The following is a 24,293-nucleotide window of genomic DNA, read 5'->3' as shown; positions in this document are numbered from 1 at the left end:
GCTCAGCGCGGGTATGAAAAGGGCGTGTTTGCTCATTAATATTTTCATTTGGTAAGTGATTTGTGTTGTTGCAGAGAGGAGTAGAGCATTTTGGCAGCTTCATAATCAAGTCTAGGCCCTAGTATTGATATGCTATTCACGGTAATGTTAAATTCTTAAAGTAAAAGTGACATGCTCCTTAATCTTCATTTTCATCCTTTTACTTAAATTTTTAACATTACCATGAAATGACTCAGGATGTTTGAGAGTGGTTCCGGCCTCATTGGATTTCATATGGAGAAAGTAGAATTTTAGATTTCATTCAAAATCCAGCAGACTTATCAGTTTTTCAGGATTTTAGGATGGGGGATTGCAATGTTTCCATTGAATTTTGTCATGTATTAGGGTATGGAAATCGTATTTAATCAAGAGCACCAAACCAAGAGCTTCTGAATATGTCGCTCCCGCTCCCGTTTTCGCTCCCGCTCCCCGCTTTCGCTCCCGCTCCCAAGTAACACTGTTCCTGATGATATGGGTCTGGACACCATTGTTGAGTTGGCATTGGCCAACATGGATCTCAATGATCCAGTGCTAGAGCCTGTTAGATTTTATGACTTATAGGGGTCAGCCTCCATACCAGCAGATGCAAAGGCGACTATGGATACAGGGGAGGAGGAGGATGTAGAGGAGAGCAGTGGGGACCATGATGATGGGGACAGTGATGCTGATTCTGATGCTGATTGATGCCTTGAGGCTTGTATACCTGTAGTTGTTTTATATTTTCTATTTCTATTTGCCATTGGCATTGCACCAACACTACCTATGTAACACATTTTGATTTGATGACTTAATGAGAAAACTACAGTTGTCAGTGTGTTTATCTTACTATCTTGTAGTTGTAAGTTGTCTTTCAGTTATGAATTATGAATCATGATTTAAATTTTTAATAGATTTATCATTTATGTGACCAGTACCACTGACATTTATTTGAATTTTGTATGTACTATGCATGCTAATAGCTATAGATGAAGATCTATGTTTGAAATCAATAAATTTGTATCATTAATTAAAATTTGTGTAAGAAATATGATAATATCTAATTTTTAATATATATATATATATATATATATATATTAATAAAATAACATATAACGTGTCATGTTCCAGGGGGTCAGCGTGTCCCGAATCCAACACCACGAATCCCGAATCCTACGTGTCCCGAATCCCCGTGTCAGGTGACTTAGGTATTTAATGTATTTAAAAATTTGTAAAACATAAATAAATTAAATTAAGGTGATTTGAGGTCACTTCCCTGATGGGGTGAGACCCGAGATTCATTTGGCCATCAGGTCTCATCAGAGTGACAAATGGGTTGCCAGGAGGGTCGTACCTCTCGGTCCCCTTTTCTTATATGGCATAGGGAATGGTGTGCAAAAGCCTTAGATTTCAGGCATGTGAGTCTTTACGTTGCATTGGGAATGGGGAGCGATAACGGGTTGATAAGCGGGATGAGGAAGGCGTCGGGATTTCGTTAAAGTGCTCAGGTTTGGTGATGGAACTATACTTTGCCTCCTGCTCAACGACGAAAGAGGCGTTGAAGGCACGATAGCATTGATTGTTTCTTGATTTTCTTTGGGGAATTATTGTTTGTTGCGTACAATGGAGTCCAACTCCTTGTTTTTCTCGAGCCTTGCAGGCCCGGACTGGGTTGGCAGCCGCTGTTTGAAAGCAAATGCTATTTCTGGTTCATTTGGTTTAAGGAGCGTCTATGTAAAAGCTAGCAGTACCATGGTGACAGCGGCGATTGGGAGTCGCCAAGCTTCTAGAGGATTGCCATCCTCCTGATAGCAGACTCTGTACAGTGGAGTCACTAGTGTGGTGGGGAATGTGAATGTGGCGATTGCGTAGGTTGTCGAGCAAACTCTCCAGGCTCCAAGAGAGCGACCCTATCTCACAGTTGGCACAATTCTATCTGGGTTCTGTGGGACAGGGACAATCTACCCCTGCTTCCACCTCCTCTCCCTAAACCCGTTCTAGGCGGACTAACGAGTGGAGCGGTGGAGCTACCGTCGCGCATTGGAGCAAGTGGGGAACCTTGAGTTCTTCCTGGTGGATGGGTGGGCAACAATTCAATTTAGCAGATGGGGAAGCACCCTCGTTCGAATTGGGCATGTTTGGGTGGCGACATATGCGCCCTTATCCTCGTCGTGGGCGGTCTATCCTCTCGGCGATGCGAGGGACGGGGAGGGAGGAGGCCCTTGCATTGGCAACCATGGTGGATGGAAGCGAGAGCAAACTGGTGGGCAGGGCTCAAGGTGCAGGGATTGGAGCGCACAGAGGGCGAGGTGGTAGACTTCGCGGTGGTGGATGCAAGACCTCTCAGGGAAGTGGCAGGAGTTGGGGGCAGTTGACTCAGCGTGGTGGCATCGACGACACGAAGACATCCCGCACTGGTAGAAGTACTCAGACTCTTGGCTCTAGAGCTCATGTAGGTCAAGACGATGGTCGTTGTGACGCCCCGAACCCACAGGAATTTCAGCACTGCTTCTTGGAAAAATGTTGAGGCCTAATCCAATCCTTGATGGACCGAGCAAATGCAACAGAATGGATTAATTGGGAAAAACACGAGGAGTTGATGGCAACATTGGATCACATGCATTACTTCCAGTGCCAGGTCAAGGAGCGAGTGGTGGTAGTCTCGCTGGGACAAAACCATCTAGCGGAGAAAGTGGAAAAGTTTGAGAATTGGATGACACACTTCGAAGGGCACGTTCAGTGCAACTTCCGTCCTTTGCCTCCTCTGGGATCTTCTCCAGATGACCCAACTTCTGTCACCTCAAACGAGTAGTATGTCCATTGGTTTTCTTTATGTTTTGTTTGTCTATTGGAGCCTATGGCCCTCTCGTTTAGGGACACAGTTATTGGCATCTTTTTTGTATTTTTGCCACCTTATGCAAACTTTGGTCAAGAAACCCAGTCGGGGTGAGACCACATGCGTTTTGAAGTATCGAATGCATATCTTTTTTTCTGAATGAATAGAATGTTGACTTACAAAAAAAAAAAAAGTGATTTATATTTAAATTATTTTAAATGATTTGTCCGTAAGTATGATACGTCTATTTATAGAAATGTGAACATATTGATTTATTTTAATTTAAACAAAAGGAAAATATTATATTAATTTTTTTAATTGAACATGCTTCACGGTATTAATATCTACTGATGGCATAGAAGGGAACATGGCAATCTTGTTATGAGGTGTAGGGTTTGATGAGGGTTTGGATGGAGATGTTTGTTTGCGCATTGGAGGCGTTATTGATTATATGGTAAGGGGTGTGACGGTATGAAAAGTTGGAGTGGGCAAATTTCTCAGTGAGCCCTAGGAAAAATTTGTCTCTGATGAGGAGTTTAAGCAGTCAAGGGCTTTCTCTCTTGGGGTAGAAATTACTCAAATGAGGTTATGGTAGCTACAAGAGGGTTTTCCTCAATGGTGAGTTCATTTACGAGAAAAGTGGCTAGCAGTCAGGATGTTAGTTCCTTGAACATTCCTCCCCCAGTAACTCTAGTAGCTTAGGCTTTTATTCCCCCGCAAGCAAATGGAGGTTATTTGGCTAAGGCGACGTCAATGAGCACTAATTTTTTGGAATCGTTTTTCCCTATTGGATTTGGTTTTCCCGCTCTATAAGTTTCTTTGGGAGATTTAAGGAAGGAGGGTTTATCAATCCTGTAACATTTTTGGGGGTGGGTGGCAAGGTCTATACCTTTCTAGGTAGTGGTAGGGGGAGTGCATGTAGTGGAACGAGGAAAAATCTCGTCTAATGAAAAGGTGGTGGATGAGTTTCAGCTAGCCACACGCAGCTTTTTTAACTCGTTTGTGGTGGTTGGGAATGGTGATGTGCAAGGATTAGAGTTGCCAAATGGGGAAGAATAGGAAAGGAAGGTGTAGGGGAGGAAGGCCTTGCATTCGCCAATGAAGGGCTCCTCGACCTCAAAACATAAGCCAACCAATAAATACATTTTAAAAAGTGAAAAAAAAACTTGCTCCATACAGGATGAGTTTGGGTGATGATGTTAAAATGAAACAGGGTAAATCCATGGCGACTACGTCCCTAGTTAGCAGGGCAAGGGGTCGAAAATTTAGCCTAGAAACCCTTCAAGAGTGGACTGTAGTGGAAATCTCTCAAAAGGTTCAATCTCTCCCCCCCAAGATAAAAACCAAAAAAAATGGATGAGGTTTAGATAATTTTATCCTGCGGTTCCCTAATTGCAAGTTGTGTCTATTCCATTGATTCCACACTAATCATTTTTTAATTCCGGAGTCCACTTTTTGCAAGTTGTGCCTATTCCACTTTCTGATACCAACTAAGAGAGGCTAGATTTTGTCCCCATCTAGGTTTGGTTTCCTAGCCTCTCGGCGCACATGTGGAATGATAAGAGCTTCAAACACCTTGGCAGTACTATTGGGAAATTTTTCAAACGGATTACTCTTTCAAAGAGACAAAGGATTTGTCAATGACAAGAATTCTAGTGTCTTTGGACTTCCACAACACATTGTATCAAACAATTAACATTGCTAGGGGAGTTGAGTGGTTTCAAGTGCTCGACGATGAAGGTATATCGTTCCGTCGGGAACGGTGTCATGAGTATGGCCATATTGCAAGTCATCGTTCTCTTCCCTTCAAGAAAGGTTCGGTGTAGGGTGAGGTCAGGAAAATAATGAAAGTTGATCCCATGTTAGCTTTGGGAATTGGTTCAAAGGATGGAGGTGGTGGTTCAGTGGAGGATGCAAATATGGAGGTTGATTTGTGCAAGACATGTCAAGCAAGTGAGGGGTCTCACGCTTGTGAGGAGGTTGTGGATGTCAGGCAATGTCCTCAGGCACCTCAAGATAGCACTGCTTTGGCCTCGCCTTCTCCAAGTTATCTTTTGCCCCTTCCTTTTGTTACTATACTTACAAATTCCTTTTCGGTTTTGGAAAATGATTGGGGTTTTTCTTGTGCGGGTTTAGAGCAGTGTTGATAATATCGGTATCGGGAAAATATCGGCGAGGGTCCGGAAAATATCTTATCGGAAATATCGGCGAAAATATCGGCAAAATATCGGCAAATATCGGCAAGCATAAAAAATGCATAATATATTCATTTTTTTCAGATTTCTAAACATATAAAGCAATAACAACATGAACTAAACACATTGGCACATAAATATGAAGAAAACACTGATATATATGATGTCAAATAAAAATGATACATCAAACTTCAAAGGCGATACCAAATCCTGCTGATCCCTGATAGTGATAAATTGATAATTGTCCAATCAAGGACTCAAACAAAATAACATCACATATCCTGTTGATCCCTGATAGTGATAATTGTCCAATCAAGGACTCAAACAAAACAACATCACATATATTAAATAGTCCATATCCTCTAGTTGGATAAAGAAGTCATTATGCTTTTGGGACAAATATTGCAATGTTCCCTGAAGATGGCTTTCTGCATAGTTTTAGATTTGGAGATAATTCCAATAATAGTATCACACTAACATGGTCAAAGCAAAGTCTACAACTCTTGGAGAGACAGAACTGGTCGTACTGTTGTGTATGGAGATCCAAATTGTCTAGATAGAAGTCATGTGGTGATAAATTGCTACTGCTTCTAGATTTTACCAGCCAAAAAATTCAAGATCCTTTGTTATTTATGCCAGCAACCATACCAGTTTTTTCTCTGCTCAGGAATGGAGTTATCCAGCCCATCAAGAAGATGTGAATCTTTCAATGTATTCATCAGTCATAAACCATGAACTTATATGCAGAAATGATGCTCGTTTTGAGGTATTGGGTGCAAATGGTGATGCAACTAAGAGAAACAGAAAACTTCCGGGGATACAAAGTATGTTCTTAGAGCAACCACCAAAAGGGACAAAACTTGGTTTGAAGAATGATTTTGAGGACAAATATTTGAAGTTACACCTTGAAGACGGGGATAGATTTGGTTTCAGCCTTGTCCAGACCTTGGATATTTATCAAAGGCCAAATCATATGGAGAAGGACGATCATATTAGTACTAGTTTTAAGTTAAAACTTTTACATGATAGCTTGCCCCAAAAAACACCATGCAGCCGTGTAATGATATCTGTTTAAAGTTTAAACTTTAGAAATAGGCAGGCCGCAGAACCATGTAAAGGTTCCAAGCTCCATGCATAGTTGTAACTTGTGCCCATTACCGATGAGTGATTGCAAGATGAGCGTTGCATTTTTCAACAATAATGTTGGGCATTAATAATTTAATACATTAACATTGGTGCTGGAAAAACATGTAACGCTGCCACCCTCACAATATCTATTATGATTTATCAACGCTACAATCTGCGATTCTGCAATATCAATGCTACAATCTGCAATACCAAGTGATCACGATTCACAAGGGACTCCATAATACATATTAACGTTGGAGCATACCTGTAAACCCTCCTTCGCAGCCAAAGTTCAAAGTTCAAACCCTCCTTCGCAGCGTCTCCAGCTCTCCCGAAATCGGAAAACGAAATGACGCATCAAAAACCAAAAACCCAATTTATAAAGGCCGCCGGCGATATTTACCATCGTCTCGCGCTATATACGAAAATATCGCCGAAATCTCGCAAATATCGCGCGAAATTCAAAACCTGCAAATATCGCGATTTTTTCGGGGCGATATTTCGGCTCGCCGAAAATATCGCGATATTTGCGAATATCGCCGATATTTCGGCGATATTATCAACACTGGTTTAGACTCTGAAGCCATGCATCTTGTATCTAGTGGTCATTCTTCTCAATTCAATTGTTTGGTCCCTCCCCACAAATTTCTCTTCCCTCTCTGAAATCCTCTACCTTTTTTGGTTGTTCTAGAGATCATGAGGGTGGAGAGATACTATATAACCTAAGATCTAGGCAAATCTTTCCTCCTGTTGATGACCAGTTTTGTGATCTTAGACAAATTGTCCTCTCCTCCCTAGGTTCAACCAAATCTCATGGTAGGAAATCAACCCTATCCAAAGCTAAAGAAAAGGCCAAAGAGGAGATGGTCGTTGGTAGATAGTTATCAATCACTAGGTGCTTAGAGTCGTGAACACACAAGGAGTGGTCTCATAATGAATGTTTTATCCTTCAATTGTTGAGGTTTGGCAAGTTCCTCCAAAAATCATGCTTTAAAGAAGTTGGTTAAGGTACAAAATTCAGATATCGTTTTTCTCTAAGAAACCTTGGGACATGGTCAAGCTATCTCTTCTCTATTGGAATCTTTGTTTAGAGGATGGTGGTTCATTGCCTTAGACGCTCGTGGATGATCTGGGGGAATTGTGGTTGGGTGGCTACCTTGTAAAATCCTTGTTCAAAATGTATGGAGTATATGCTTAGGTTTGGGGATTGAAGTTTTTTCCTCGAAGTTGGGAGCTCCCGGCTCACTTTATTTGCTTAAACCTTTATGGTCCTTGTGAAGGAAGAGTATTTTTGGAATATTTTTTTTGGTTTAAAGATGTTGGAAGTTAATAAGTTTGATCCTTAGGGGGGATATAAATTTTTCCATGGGTGTTGCTGAGTATTGGGGGCTTGGAGCCAAAATTGAGAATCTCTCAGAGAATTTTCTAAGCAAAATAGAAGCTAGAAATTTTGCTAGACATTGAGCCTGTTAAGCTCAAGCCCCCATGGAGAAATCATCGTGTAGGGGAGGAGCAAATAGCAAAGAGGATTGAAAAATTTTTGGTTGTCGGTGCTTTGGTTGAGCATTTCAATATCCTTCATCAATGGGTTTGATCTAGGAGGGAAATCTGACCACTCTCCTATTTTGTTGGAGATTAAAGATCACGGGCCTAAGCATGGAAACCCTTTTAAATGAAACTCTTCATGGATAAAAGAGAAGAGCTTTTCAACATGATCAAAGATGGTTGGATCCCCTATGGTCCAGCAAAGGGTCTTTCGATTGCTCAACAATTTGAAGAAAACTTAAAGTGGGTTAAGAGCAAGGCCATTGACTCGTTGAGGTTAAAACATACAAAAGAAGCAAACGATATGGTGGATATTGAGAGGGAGATTCTTGTTGTCTCTAATTCTGGTGCTGGGGGGTTCCTGAATTCAAAATCTAGGGAGGCTCTAGTTCAACTAGAATCACAAAGAAATGCCATTCTTGAGGCATAGAAGGCTTCATGGAGATTGAAAAGTGGAGCCATATGTCTTGAAGCAGGGGACGAGAATACCAAATTCTTCCAAGCATAAGCAAAGGGAAGGAAGATGGATAATACAATTTGGAATTTAAAGGGAAGGGATGTAAGGGAGCTGTCAATTTTTGAGGGCCTATCCTCCTTAGCAAGAGACCATTTTCATAATTTGTTTTAGGAGCCTGCAAGCGCCAATATCATTGAAGTCATTAGGGTGGCACAACTTTTTCCCATATTTGTAGAAGACGAAGGTAATAGAGAATTGGTCGAGGAGGTCTCTGAAGAGGAGTTGAAGCCTATATTGTCCAACTTTCAAAAAGATGAAAATCGAGGTCCTGATGGGTGGGGGGTAGAGTTTTTTAGGGGTTTTTGGATATTATTGGTAAATATTTGTTGGAAGTGGTAAATGAATCTAAAAGAGAAGGGAGAGTCTTTGTGACTTTTAATACCACCCTCATAGCCCTTATCCCCAAAGTTCATAATTTGTCCTCCTCTGAATACGTTCATCATATCTCTTTATGTAATTGTGTTTAAAAGGTCATGTCCAAGATCCTTGCAAGAAGACTTAAGTCGATCTTGTCAAAAAGCTATATCAAAAGAACAATTTGGGTTCCTGGAAGGTAGACAGATCCATAAGGCAATTGGGGTGGCACAAGAAGGCCTCGACAATGTTGAAATTGGGGCAACTATGGGAGGAATTTCCCCATGGGAACCCAAGGAGAAATCATCTTGCCACTAAGAGAATTAATATTGGTTAAAAGTGTTATAGGCATTCCTCCTTGGTATGACAACTTTATTAGGGAAAAGCATCATCAAAGAATTTGGTAAATATATATTTAAGACAATTTTTACTAATACGTTATGAGCAAAATAAGGTTTATCGTCAACCCCAATTTACAAATTAAAGGGTCACATTAACTCTCATGGCACCCCTTCTCCATCGAACTGTATAAAAAGGTAACCTTGGAGCTCATTCAAAGACACATGATCACACACATCACATTCTCTTCTAATCTTTGTGGTTTGCTTACCTCATTGTCTTACAGATTCTCTGGGATCACACGTATCTCTATGGTTCGCTATTATACTCTATGGCTCACTCTATATTTCTTAGGCTTGCATTTGTTTTGTGGTTCACACTTATCTCCGTGGTTCCATTTCTATTTGGCTCGCTACTTCAGTGGCATACATTTGTATATTTCAATGGCTCGCATACTCTACTTTACGGCTCACTATACTCTATGGCTCACTTTGTATTTCTGAGGCTAGCTCTATATTAATGTGGCTCACTTTATATTCTTATGGCTTGCATACATAAATTTTTGGTGCGCATTGTATCTATGGCTCATATCTATTCACAGTGGCTCCCATTATATTTTTGGGGCACGAATTATTATTTCTATGGCTTGCTACAATTATTTGTGTGGCTCACATAATTTATGTGGCTCATAATGTATCTTTTGTGGCTCGTACCAATTCTCTAAGGTTCACCCTATCTTTGTGGGTCGTATCTATTTCTCTATGGCTTGTATTCATTTCTTATGTCTCGTAATGCATCTCTGTGACTAGCATTTATGATGAGGATTGTTCCTACAATGACATGCTAGAGCAATGTTATATGTGGAGTGATGACTTGACAATACTACTCATATGCCATATATATATATATATATATATATATATATATATATATATATATATATATATATATCGCAGCTAGATAATGATACTTATGGAAATTCTCATGACATTAGGGATGTGATAATAATATATGGCAGAGTGACCTTCAATGATAATATTATGACTACAGTACTCTTGATGACAGTTATGACACTTGATGTTTGGCAATAACAGTGTATAGAAGTGACCTTTGATATCGTATGGAAGTAACTTTTAATATGATAGAGAGCTTAGTAGTAACCTTGTATAGCAGTGACCTTTCATATGAAAATGAACTTGGTAGTAACCTTGTATGGATGTGACCTTGTTGCATAACAATGATGAATGATAGTGACAATGACCTTGATATGGCAGTGACACTCTGATGTATGGCTTGTCCCTATGACAGTGACTTGACAAAAGAAATATGTTACTTGGAGATCTACCTCCCTAGGCTTGTTTGTTTCCAAGTATGGCTTAGGAGGGCGTAATGTATTGGATGTTGAAAGATGTGTCTCATATTTAATGTAGTTTGTATCTGAGCTTAACATTTGATGAATATCTAAAAGGAAGAATCTGGTTCAGTGTTCCCCCTTGTGGGGTTTTGCCCTGGTCTTTGACCTAAATCTTGGTGTCTCTATTGTGTATGTTTTTCTTCTATTGTTCTTTATTGTTCCACTACATTTTTTATGTTATTTTTCTCCCTAAACAATTGTTAATGATGATATGATGTTATGGGGTGAATGTTATATGAAAATGTTGAAAAACATTTAAATTACAATTATCTACAGCAAAGAACAATCTAGCGAGACACCTGAGGTAGGGATTCGCCCTTTCCCCTTTATTATTTTTATTAGTTGTTGAATGTCTCAATCAGTTGATCGAGGATGCTAAACATAAAATGGTTTTCTAGGGGGTTATTATCTCAAATTCTCTTTCTATTACACATTTATTATTTGTAGATGACATTTTAATTTTTTGTAATAGCTCTATTTGAGATGTGGCCATCTTAGTTGAGATTATTTCCCTGATTGAGAAAGCTACTCGGATGGTTGTAAATTTACAAGTCTTCTATTCTTGCTCAAAATCTGGAACATTTTGAACTTCAAAACCTCAAGGTGATTTTCCCATATCAGATGTCAGAGATGAAAGAGGCATTAAAATACTCGGGCTTTCATTTGAATCCAAATCTCCACAAGGAGGAAGATTGGATGTGGTTAATTGCTAAAATTGAGAAAAGATTAAAAGGATGGTGTTTCAGATGGTTGTCTCGAACAAGGTGGTTGGTTCTGGTGAAATCAGTGCTTGAAGCTATTCCTGTGTTGTAGATGTCCGCGACTTCGATTCCTTAAGGAATTTTGGAATACATTAGACGAATATGCATCAAAGTTTTGTGGGTTGGATCATAGGATTATTTTTTCCTCCCCTGTGTAAAGTGCAACCATTTTTCTCTACCTAAATTACTTAGTGGGTGTGGTCAACAAAACATTTTTATGTTCTCCAAGGCTTTGGAAGCAAAGTGTGGGTGGAGGCTCTTATCCACCAACAATCTATGGACTTGATTGTTTATCAAAAGTATATCCACCCCCATTCACTAGAAGACTGAATCAGGCTGAGTGTAAAGCAATGCTCCAACATTTCGGTCATCTGGTGTGCAATGTTAAATTGTTTTATCTTATTGCTTCAGGGTTGGCTTGGAACGCTAGAAATGGGTTGAAAATGCAGCTGGGCCAGGATCCTTGGCCAGGTTATGGTCTAAGCCATCATTTTCCTCATGAACTTATTGAATCACTTATAGACAAGAGTATCCCCCGACTTACACATATTAACAATCCAACCCATACTATTATTTGGCATTAGGAGTGGCTTTGCATATTCCTCAGGAACATCGTGAAACTTGGCGAGGTTTCTTGGAGGCCCTAGTTACAATACTCATTAGAATTTCTTAGGCTGAGTATGAGTTAGTCTTGGTTCACTCTCTAGTGGGTATATATACTCCAAAGGTGGGGTATCTTCATCTGAATGTGGCAGAAGGAGATGGAGAGGGGCAATGGTGGTGGGAAGGAATATGGAAAATAAAGAGTCCAACAAAGTCTCGTCTTTTTATGTCGTATATTTTAGCTAAAGAAGTCCTACCTGGGCTATATTGCAGAAAAGAAATAAAATTGGGCATGAATGGTGCAGATTATGTAAATATAATGGTGAGTCCATTGAGCATCATTTTGTTAAATTCCCTTTTTTTCACCATATCTAGTTTTATGTGTTGCTTGGCCATTGCTCAAGACTTTGTTTGGCAAGGGTCATCGTTTGGGGAGTGATGGTGCTCATGTGTACAAAACAAGTCTACAAAACTCTATAGGGCTCCACCTCTTTTCATTTGTTGGAGTGTTTAGCTAGCGTTAAATAAATAAATTTTCCCAAATAAGTCTTCCATTCCAAACCGAGTGGCAGCAAAAGTGTTGGCTATTTTGTCACATTTCCCTCAGCCCATGGCTCCTCCTCGGTCCAAAAATGTTATTCCGAAAGAGCCTGATAAATCTCACCCATGGGACTACTCTAATGGGGTTCAACAAAGGGAGGATCACTTATGTGGAGGCATCTTCATTTTACATCTATCTAATCAACACTGCTACAAACTATGTATGGGGTTAGGGAAGGGAACAAACAATTTGGCCGAGTTGTTATCTTGTCGTACTTTGTTGTCTTTTGCTATGGAAAAAGGATGTGATAAACTCCAAGTGTTTGGCGACTCTTTATTGCTCATCAACGGAGTTAAAGAGATTCAACAATGTCATAGTATTCATCTTATTCATGTTCTGGAGGATTTACAAAGAGTCAAGTTTACTTATTCATATTTTCCATGCACTCATATTTACAGGGACAGAAACAAGGAAGCATATAAGCTTTCTATGGAAGGTCTTCATCTGGAATGACGCTTATGGCACATTGAAGAAGTTTTAAATGATCAACATTTCAACTTTTATCACCGACCTTATATGGATGATCAATATTCTCAACTTTAGATAGTTGGTTTTCTGCAGATAGCTTTTCATCATTGTCATTGTTGTTAGACTATTCATGGCATTTTTTGGAGCCTTCTTAGGCTGTTATTTCTTGTATTTTTTGTTAGACACTAGGTATCATTTATCCATAATTTTATGGACAACGGTTAACGTTTTTGGTCACGTATTTATGTATTTTTGTTGGACAGATATGTTTATTTTGCCATTGTTTGGGTCTTCGTGATTCCTGTTTGAATACTTGTGTATATGCAAAACATAATTTTGTTTATCAATATAAATAAAATAATGGTTTTTTTACTCTAATCGAAAAAAAAAATGAACATATTTCATGTTAACATTATAAATATAACACATTTCACCCATGTAAGTTGTAAAAAACATTTTGAAATATACATTGATTTGTTAGATTTTTATTTACTTCATAGACAGAGATAAAAGTGATTGGAAAAACAATACATATCAACATATACACATAGAATGTCAAACTTTTCATTGACATTCCTAGTTGAAATCTTTAGTGTTGCATGTCAGTCTCTCATGTGTTAGAAATTGAACACATTACTAAGTGTCTTAATCATGTGTTTAACATTGTCCTAAAATAGGACACATGTCAAATGCACGTCCATGTGCCCTAGCAATGACTTAGACCTATGGATTACCAATGCATGGAGGACATATGGGAATTTGCACACTTTCAAGAAGTCTAATAGAAAGTCTAGAGCAAAGACAATGGTGTATGTGCGTTTCCAACCTCCTTGTTATTTATAGAATAAAAATGTTTTGTTGAAAGGGAAAATAAAAGTGAGGGATGTATTTTTGATGATACTAAGGGAAAAACAAAAATGTCGTATGCATTCCTAATGATATAGGTTAAGACAACAACATCGAGTTAGCATTTTCAAGGTGTGATCTTAAAGAATTAGTGCTAGAGCTAGTCACTTATGAAAGTGATTCTCCAAAGAAACATCTCCACACCAACAAAACTAAACCTTAGAATGGATATAGAGGAAAAGAACAAAAAAGAATATAAAGGAAGCAAAATGTCAATAGTGATAAAACACCAGTAATAATCCTAACATGAAACACCATTAATGAGTTATGAGATTTTTCTATTTACAATTCTATCTTATTTTCTAATTTTCATTAACATATCCACTTATAAAATCAACAATTCAATCTCTGTGAAAAACATTTTAACTTTAATATCATCATATATTTTATGATTTTAATATCATTATATATTTTATGTTTTTGATTTCTAAACTTTTCATATAATTTCATAATAAAATATATTTTATGATTTTAATATTAAAGTTCTAATTTCTTATATATTTAATCATAATTAACTGGCCAAGCCCAATATGAAAAAGATGTTGTAATATTCTCTTGTTAAATATTTTTCACTCAATCAAATTACAGAAAATTAAAATTAAATTAAAAATAAAATAAATAATTATAATTATTAATTATTAATAAAACATTTTGAGTCCAAATTAATAAAAACAAAATAAAATATAAATATAAAGTTGATAATTATATTTATAATTAATAATTAAACTACCTCATCTTATGGGTAGTTTAATTGGTGATCAAAGTAATGCTAGTCTTGAGAAAACTAAGAAACCCAGAGTGAAAATAGATCTAGATGATAATAATAATGGAATAAGAAAGTTTATATATATATATAAGTTTTAATAGATTTTCTGTTCCATTATTATTATTAGTTATATCCATATTATATATATATATATATATGATATTTTGGGAGTTCACATATGTTGTGTTGAATACCATATTCACATATAACAGATCTAGGTAATTATTATTACAGTCAATCCAGATACTAAGTTGATGTATAAGACCTTGTTTGTAGGATAAGAGACCTACTTTGGTCTAGCAATTTAACTGTTAAATCTATAAAACTATTTATACTCCACTCTTCTGGGAAACACATACTCTTAACTAATAATAATTAACCATTAAATAATAATAATAGAGTAATTTTTTTTTTATATACATATATAAAACTAATATTTTGAGAATTTGTATTAAATACCATATCCGCATATTTCCAGTTTCTCAATGTTGTGACTTATAGCTATAATCCAATAAGAATGTATGTATTTAACATTTAATTTGAGGTATTTATATGAAGGGATGACTTAAAAAAAGACACTCTACCAGGAAAAAACACCTAGTTCTGCTGAAACTGAAAATGATGGTTCACGAAAGGGTTACAAGTGAGATATACTTTAATGTTCGCTATACCAGTTACGACACATAGTTGATTAGTTATAGCCCAGTGGCTCACTGCACGTGAGAAGGAAGCTGCATACGTTATGTGAATGTTATATGCTATAAAATTCATATTGTTATATTGTTGTGATGGGAAGTTTCAGTAAGACTTTTCTGTGATGATTCACAGACATTTCCAGTGGTTGGTGGCTGCATGTCATGCATTTGAAACCATTCATTGATATTGTATGATATGTTTATGTCTAAACATTATATGCAATTTAAGGTGTTTGTGTAAAGGTCAAGCCGTGGACCTTGTCGATCAGAGGCTACCCCCAGTTCTACCTAATCTCCATTTATCATGAAGGATGGTGCAGTTTTCTCCTTCTCCTGTAGCTAACAGGATTTAAAGTGAGTAAGCTGTCAAAGGCCAAGCTTGGCACATTTAACTTAAATCGTGATTTTTTTTTTATCGGAAGGAGATGATCCATCACATTTTGATTATAAGCCTTTCAACGAGCTGTCTTAACCTTATCCCAATCTCCTATTGACTATTACTTGTGCCGGTTTCCATTTTACTATGGTCTAAAAACAACCAGAAAGTTCATGCAACTGAAAGAAATCATTATGCTTCAGGGTCAAATAACACCCTGTACATATACTGCGAATGAAGAAAATTCCAACCTGTCAATGCGAGCTAAGCGATTCCTGACTGCTGAACAAAGCTTTGCACTGACCGTAACAAACATCTGGCGCACATTTCTTCCATCCTCTACTTCTTGTCGTATACAGTTTTCCTCATTGCTTATTTCCATCTTTTGAAATTCACTCTGCTGTTCACAAGAGAGACCATGCAAAGAAAGTTTAGATAGCTGTTCTTTCTGAAGCAGTCTCATTGTCAGTACAGTTGTCTTCCCAGTTCCAGACCGTCCAATAATAAACGAACTCCGTGGAAACTGGACTATCTGTGATTCTTCGTCGTTAACCTCAAACTGAAGGCCAATCTCTGATCCATCCGTGGCTGTAAGCAATTGTTTGGAGATGCCAGAAGACAGAGAATAGAATTTCATCAGTAATAAACTTTCTTCAACTCTTGCATGTTCCAGAGGAAGTTCCTCACTTTCAGAAGGGTTGCATTCGGAAGTCTCGAGCATTTTTGTATGCTTTAAAGATCTATACCACACGAAGTCACGATCATCTTCCCAGCTTAATGGAAGTGTACGGTTATGTTCTCTGCAACAAAATAGCTTTGAGAGATCCACACTTCATATATTTTGAAACAGAAAAATATGTAATCCATTTTTACTCTTCCTTTTTCACCCATAAGACCCAGAAAAATACAACACTAGTCATTCTTCCACCTTGTCTGGAGTGCTATGTTGAAAACTTATATGCACAGGCATTGCTATTTAACATTTCATAAAATAAATCTTAGAATCAAGAAATTTAACAACTTTCTCCATCGCTATCTACTTTCCAAAGTGAATAAAATTATAGCAACAATAACTACTGCGATAGTTTCCTCAATTCATCTGGCAAGCCAATACTAGTCAGTCAAACAGTAAAAGTGGGTAAAGAAAAATATATGTTTTATTAATACTCACTTTATCAAATCAATACATGACAAAAGGCATCATACCCGTTCAAAAGCTTTTCTGTGCAACGTTCAATATACATGGGTGTGTATGTTAAGAAAATGTTCTCCAAACGTTTTCTGAAACGAGCAAGATTTTCCAGCCTCAAAACATTCCATATTTTCAGTACTTGCACAATTTGTCTCCTCCTCTGCACATCAGTGGTCCACACTAAATATAGATCCGAGGTTGGATATACATTTACGAGGTCCGCATCAGCACGAACACTATGCTTCCTGGGTAGGCGCCAACCATTAGCCATTTTCCATATTGTGTTTATTATTCGCTGCCGCACCTGCAGAATCTTTATTTTTGTGAAAGATTCCTTAAACTCCTCACTGAATAAGACCTGATCGTGCAGAACAAACGTAAATCAGTTTTGAGGACATTTAAAAACATTGTCATTAACCAAGAAGACACACAATCACCAAAATTACTTTTCGAAGAAAGAAATAGCAACAGTGCAAATCTGTTATTGAAATTAAGCAAATGATATCTAAGTAATATGTCGCTATGCATAAGTAGTTCACCGGTATGCCCAGCTGCTTTATTTAGCATCGTTGGCTATCCCACCTCACATGGGAAATAAAATTGTCCAGATATCAGTACTGGTAAATGGAATATATGACGTTTCATTTTCCAGTTTTATTACAACTTCTATTATTTGACCTTTAATATAGAATTACACACTAGTAATCTTTAAGCCTCGTTATTTACCTATTAGGTACCAATAAATGCCCATTCTTTCATATTTAGTTTTCTTGCTTTTCGGCCAAAAATGAATTGATGAATTTTAGTGTAGTTTAAATGTTTTATGGTTTGATTTTTTTCAGTTATATTTTTTATTAATTTTATCCGAAAACTACTTAAAATTATCAGAATTGCAGATTTAAATTATTGAGACTATACAAGCTGAGTGTCTTAGAATTTTTTAAAATACTGAATCAATTTATATATTCAAAATTACATTATAAAAAATTATAACTCTACTGTAAATTATAAACTTAAACTTTACTGGAAATTGTATTACGAGATTACCCAACAACAACAACATAATAAATAAATTTGTCTTAAAACTTGTGAGCAATATTTATCTAAAAATTCAGTCATCTTCCACTGTGGCAAAAGACTATGCCAAGGAAGCAGAGTTGTTGATTGCTTCTTTGCCAATCCTTTAACAAATATCTTGGCTGCCTGAATTGGTTAACAGTTTAGAACATCGTGCCTATGTTGCTATTGATGGTAAACGAATAATTTGGATGACACAATTTATGATACCTTAGAACATTTAGGCCAGGCCATGTCACGTCAAAGTTGTTGGGGGAGAGACATTATGTTAGAAATGTTAGTTTTTTATTTTTATTTTTATTTTATGGATATGGTAGCTTCCGACCGATGTTTTAGTATGAGATTATGTCAAGGGAACATTAGATCTCGAATATCATAATAAGTTTAGGAAATATTTTAATTAAATTAATTTATGATAATTAAAATATTTTTTAAGTTTAATTTAAGAAAGGTAGGAAATTAAAATTAATTAATTAAAGATGTTCGAGATTGTTTTAGAGATTTTTATTAATGAAGTCTATTTGATATTAGTCACTGATGGAGATTAAATCATTGACATTGAGATTCCAATTAGAGATTATAATAGCAAGTCGAAGGGCTTGGGATAACATCAGTGTGATCATTATAATCAAGGCAGGGCTTGGGATAACATCAGTGTGATCATTATAATCAAGGCAGATTGAGCTACCCAATTCACAGTTTTCAGTAAGGCGCAATTCGAACTAGGGAAGGAGAGAATTTCCAAAGAAATTCTCAAGAGGTTTGGAAATGAGAGATCAAATTATCCAGCAGGGAGGCTGAATTTTGCAGTGTGAGTTGCCCATTTTGCCAATGCTAGTTGCCAAGAAAGGGATCAATTTAGTTACTTGTGCCTGGATAAAGTCTCTAGAGGCCTAGCGAATTGTTTCTAGAGGCAGAGACAGGTAGGATGACTCATTTGGAGGAGTTATGGAGGCAAATCGAACTCATCGAAGAAGATAGTGTGTATAGTGTTAGTTTGCTGGAAAAGGGGCATGAGAATTGTTGTGAGAGAAAAAATTTCCTCATTACATTTTCCAATTGAGAAAAATTGTCAGAGCTAAGCGAGGAAGGCCAACAATTGTAATTCTCTAAATTTACTGCATAATAAAATAAACCCTCATCTGCTACACCGGTTTTCCCTTCAAGGTTTTTTTCGGGGACATTTAGTCCAAAATAATAGTGTCATAATTTTATTGTGTGTGTGTATCTATTTCTTACTTCCTATTTTATTTTCGTAGTGTATTTTATTTGGTGAAGAATTGCAATGTGGTTTATTCGATATTTGTCGTTAATAATTCAATAAAAGACAAATAAACTATTAAGTAAGGAGAATAATACTCAGTCACTACAGTTCAAGGAATTTTCATAAGGAAACCTACTCAAAATTGTATTACAAGTCTTTTTAGTTCTTATTACTACTTTGATTGTACTTAACGATAAAATCCCCAATCCACAAGGTGCAACTCAGGGGTCAATTCTTAGGATGGTCACCATTATCATCTAAGTATCTCATCCCCTTAAATTTAGTAGGTTTAAGGGGGGTGTCCCTTTTGGAAATTAGATCACTACTGGGGGGTGAATTAGTAGTGAGGATATATACAAGTTTGAAAAGATTTCTCCAAAATTCTAAACAATTAGTAACCCAACATAATACCATAGATCTGAATATATACGTTCAACATAAAATTAACGCATAAACACCATAACAAATATTAATAAAATCATATAGAAGGAGACACAAGAATATTTGGTGGAAACCCTCAAGAGGTAGAAAACCACCCTGCTATTGCTGCGCTGCTTAGATTTTTCTATCATTTGTCAAACAAATCTTTACATAGATCAGTCGACCACAACTAGCTAAGAGACACGAATCCAACTACAGTTTTTTGGCCACTACCAGCTAAAAAGCCCCAACTTCCTATCAACTATTTGCTAAACACTACTAGCAAGAAGTCGTACTCTTATCTTGGCAATCCACCACTTGCCTAAGGCCCCAACCCCTTCAACCTCTATGCAGACCTTGTTTCAAATTTTTTAGAGTGGTTCCAATATGATCTGCTCAACATGCACACAACAACACCATCTCAAGTCTACAACTCTATCTTTGACACTGTATTGATCAATGCTCTAGATATACAAGAGGCATCATTATGCACTGTAGCTCACCTCCTCCAATATTAGCATAATACATTTATATTTTTCCTCTCATAATAATGGACCAAATCAAAACATTAATTACCTTCCATACCACATAATGACCATATCAAATAAAATTAAATTAATTAACTATTAAGCTCTCACACCAAAAACCATGGGCAAAATCCTTAGTAATGTTATTCAACCATCTCACAAAATAGAAGAAAAAATAGATCAACAACTTCAAAATAAGCCTTTTCGAAGGGGCAACCTCATTTACATTACAAAAATGAACAATTATTGGATGATTCAAATGACAAAACCTCCTTTCTCTATATAGGAGTCTAAGGGGTCACAATATAATCAAAGTCGACATAACAATAATAATATAAGGGCACAACAATAACAATAGTGGGCTTCTATGGGGCACAATAATAACAATGTAAGGACAATTGGAACACAACAATAACAATAAGGAGCTGCAATGACAATAGTAATGGGGGAATCACTAATATTATAGGGACCTAACATGCCCCTCTCCTTCAAAATGTGTTGTCCTCAACGCTTGAGTAGCTTTGGATGCTTCTGTATAAAATTCTCATCCTCCGACGTGAAATCTTCAGCAGGTAAGTTCTTCCACTTGACGAGACACTTTGAAATTGATCAATTTCGTAGCTGCCAAGTTCTTGTTTTTGTGACTGCTTCAGGTTCCAATATGATTTTTCCTTCCTCGTCAAGTTCTGAAAATATTGTTTGAACTGGGAGCTCGTCACTTATAACCTTCTTTAAGCATGAAACATGGAACACTGGGTGCACTCGAGAAGATGTAGGAAGCTCCAATTTGTATGCCATTGTACCAATCTTTTGCAACACCTTGTACAGACCATAATACTTTGGTGATAATTTATTATCCTTCTTAGCTTGTTTGAGGGACATTTGTTTGTATGGTTGAGTCATAGAAATATCCAGTTACCTACTTCAAAACTTCTTTCATTGCGATGTTGATCTGCCTATTATTTCATTCTATTCTGCGCCAAAGTGAGGTTATCCTTTAAGAGCTGGAGAACCTGTTGTTGATTCTCGATGTGATCTTAAACTGCCTGAACCTTAGAATTTTCTCTTGAAAATGTTGTGATGGATGATGGATGACATCCATAAAGTGCCATAAATGGGGTCATTTTTGCTGCAGTATGGAAGTGTTATACCACCATTTAGCTAGAGGCAACCACTTGACCCATTGTATTTGTTTATCAGATAGAAAGCAACGAAGGTATCATTCCAAACATTTTTTTCACTATCTAAGTTTTCCCATCAGATTGAGGATGATAAGATGAACTATGAGCTAACTGAGTACCCAGACAAGAAAATAACTCTGTTAAAAAATTTCCAGTGAAAATGGGATCTCTTTCGCTTACAATAATCTTTGGGTTTCCAGGTAGCTTTTGAATTGTTTCCATAAATTCAATAGCAACTGTATGGGATTTAAATGGATAAGAAAATGCACAAAAGTTTGCATACTTGGTAAGTCTATCAACTACCACCATGATGACACTCTTTCCTTCGGACTTGGGTAAACCTGTGATAAAATCCATTGAAACCTCCTCTCAACGTTGACTTGGAATGGATAAAGGTTGTAACAAACCCAGGATCTTAATTGCCTCAAATTTTATTGGAAAACCAAACATTCCGCCACAAACTTTTGAATATCAGATTTAAGGCCATCCCAAAAAAATTCCTTCTTAACCCTATGGTAAGCTTTTAAAAATCCTGAGTGCACTCCTACAGGAGAGGTGTGTAATTCCAGAAGAATATTTTGTCTGAGTTGGGAATTCTTACATAGGTATAAGCAATCTTTGTACCATAACGAATCATATTTCCAACTAAATGTATCATATGTACTCGAATCTTGCTGCAACTTCTGATTGAGTGCCCACATTTCTTCGTCATTCTTCCATTCATCCCTTGCTTCGTTTATCCAATCTGGTTGGATGATAGAGATGACACAAAGCATCGCTATCACATCCTCATCCTTTCCTGAGAGTGCATCTGCAACAACATTTTGCTTCTTTTTTTTGTAGATGATTTCAAAGTCATAACCCAACATCTTTGTGACCCATTTTTGTTGCTCTTCTCAAAATAATCTTTGTTCTAAAAAATATTTAAGACTATCATGATCTGTTTTTACCTTGAAGTTTCTTCCCATTAGGTAAGGTCGTCATTTCTTAAGTGCATGTAGTATTTCCAACATTTCCTTCTCATAAATAGCTTTTTGTAAATATTTCCTTTGATTGGACGACTTTTGAAAGCAATGGGTCTTTCTTCTGGCATTAAAACAATACCAATTCCATTTCCTGATGCATCACATTCCATAATAAAGGTTTTTGTGAAGTCTGGCGTAGCTAAGACCAATGCTTGGCACATTGCCTCTTTAAGATGTCCTAAGGCTTTCGTTGCTCCTGGAGTCCAAGAAAATGCATCTTTCTTCAGTAATGTTGTTAGAGGTGCTACTCTTCTCCCATAATTCTTAACAAAATTGCGATAATACCCTATTAACCCGAGAAATCCTCATAGATGCTTTATGGATGTGGGGATTTTCCATTCCTTAATGGCATAAATTTTGCTAGGGTCTACCTTAACACCTTAATGAGATACAATATGACCCAAATATTCCACCTCTTGTACTCCAAAGAAACATTTGACGGTTTTGCATATAATTGTTTCTCCTCCTATAGCTTGAGCACCCTGTCAACATGTTGAATATGATCTTTCCAAGACTTGTTGTAGATTAGTATAGCATCAAAAAATACTAACACAAATTTTCTAAGAAAGGGTTTGAAAATGGAATTCATCAAACCTTGAAATGTAAAAGGTGCATTGGTAAGGCCAAAAGGCATGACCAAAAATTCATAATGACCCTCATGAGTTCTAAATGTTGTTTTCGGAATGTCTTCATTGTTTATTCTGATTTGATGATATCCTAAACGAAAGTCCAACTTGATGAAGTAAATTGCTCCATGCAATTCATCAATGACAAGAATGGGAAACTTATCTCTAATAGTGAGCTTGTTGAGCTCCCTATAATCCGGACACATGCATGATGACCCATCCTTCTTGTGCACCAATACTACTAGAGTAGAGAAAGAACTTTGACTAGATTGAATTATACCAGCCTCTAGCATTTCTGCAACCATACGTTCAATTTCACTCTTTTGAGCATAGGGATATCTGTAAGGCCTAATGTTTAGAGGAACACTTCTTGGAATCAAATAAATAGCATGATCATGATCACGAATAGGTGGGAGGCCTTTAGGAGTCTCAAATACCTTGGAATGATTGTCCAAGACTTTTTGGAGATCTGGAGAAATAAATGATTTTGACGTGGGAACCTCTAGCGAACATAATTGTGCAATTATGTCACATTCTTTCTTTAGAAGCTTTGTCATGCCATTAGAGCTGATTATCTTTCCCAGTTTCCGTGTGATACCCCTTAATTCAACTTCCTTTCCTTCTGAAAAAATTCAAGAAAAAATCTTGTATATTAAAAGTTATCGTACCCAAAGATTGTAGCCATTAGAATCCTAGTACAACATCAGCACCACCCATTGGAATGGAAAGCATTGGGCTATTCAACACATATTCGCCCATGGATAGCTTGATATTATGCCAGTTTCTAGAGCAATTTATGCTTCTTCCATTTGCAACCATCACTTGACACTCTGGCACTGGATATAAGAAGCAATTCAATTCTTTGGCTATCTTACAATGAATAAAATTATGGGTACTACCCGAATCAATCAAAACTATTACCTTTTTCATCTTGATATATGACCTTCTATCTTGAGAGGTTGAAGAGTAGTAATTCCTGCCAATGCATTACAAGATATGTTTGGATTCATTTCTTCTTTCTCTAGGGTTGATCCTTGATGTATATCCTCTTCTTTTGACATTTCTTGTTCCTTTTCTTCCTCCTCTTCACAATCTATGTAAAATAATTCTTTCTTAGCACACTTATGACCTTTAGTGTATTTGCTATCACAACTGCAACAAAGAACCTTTGCTCTTTTTTCTTCCAATTGTTGTGGTGTCAACCTTGTAGGTTGTGGAAGGCTAGGGGCAGCAACGCTTATATATTTATAGTTGTGAGTGGTAGGCTTCCTTGTTGCCATAATTTTCCTTTCAATTTTTCTTGCTAACCTAAATGCCTTCTCCAATGAATCAGGTTCCCAAAGGCGAACCTCATGTTGGAAGTCCTCAATGTGCTCCACCATTGAACATTTTTGTTTGAGATTTATCAATTAGCTAAAGACGTTGTTTCTCTCTGTATCATCATAATGTGCTATCATTTCGT

General features: G+C 37.0%; 1 protein-coding gene across 1 annotated transcript in view; it reads right to left on the bottom strand.

The window, feature by feature from the left end:
- Positions 1-15,399: 15,399 nt before the first annotated feature.
- LOC149214143 (uncharacterized) overlaps positions 15,400-24,293 on the bottom strand; it is a 138,038-nt gene continuing 129,144 nt past the window's right edge. Inside the window, exons 5-6 of the mRNA XM_089389308.1 lie at positions 16,726-17,069; positions 15,400-16,319 (exon numbers count right to left, since the gene is read on the bottom strand). Of these exons, the coding sequence (XP_089245434.1) occupies positions 15,725-16,319; positions 16,726-17,069 (939 nt within the window). The 3' untranslated portion in view covers positions 15,400-15,724. The remainder of the gene's footprint in view (positions 16,320-16,725; positions 17,070-24,293) is intronic.

The sequence above is a fragment of the Pinus tabuliformis genome, chromosome 1_1, assembly GCF_031772625.1.
Source record: "Pinus tabuliformis cultivar Carrire ecotype Pingquan chromosome 1_1, CPIR1, whole genome shotgun sequence".
In the NCBI taxonomy this organism is placed as follows: domain Eukaryota; kingdom Viridiplantae; phylum Streptophyta; class Pinopsida; order Pinales; family Pinaceae; genus Pinus; species Pinus tabuliformis.
This window is presented reverse-complemented; position numbering and strand designations above follow the sequence as displayed.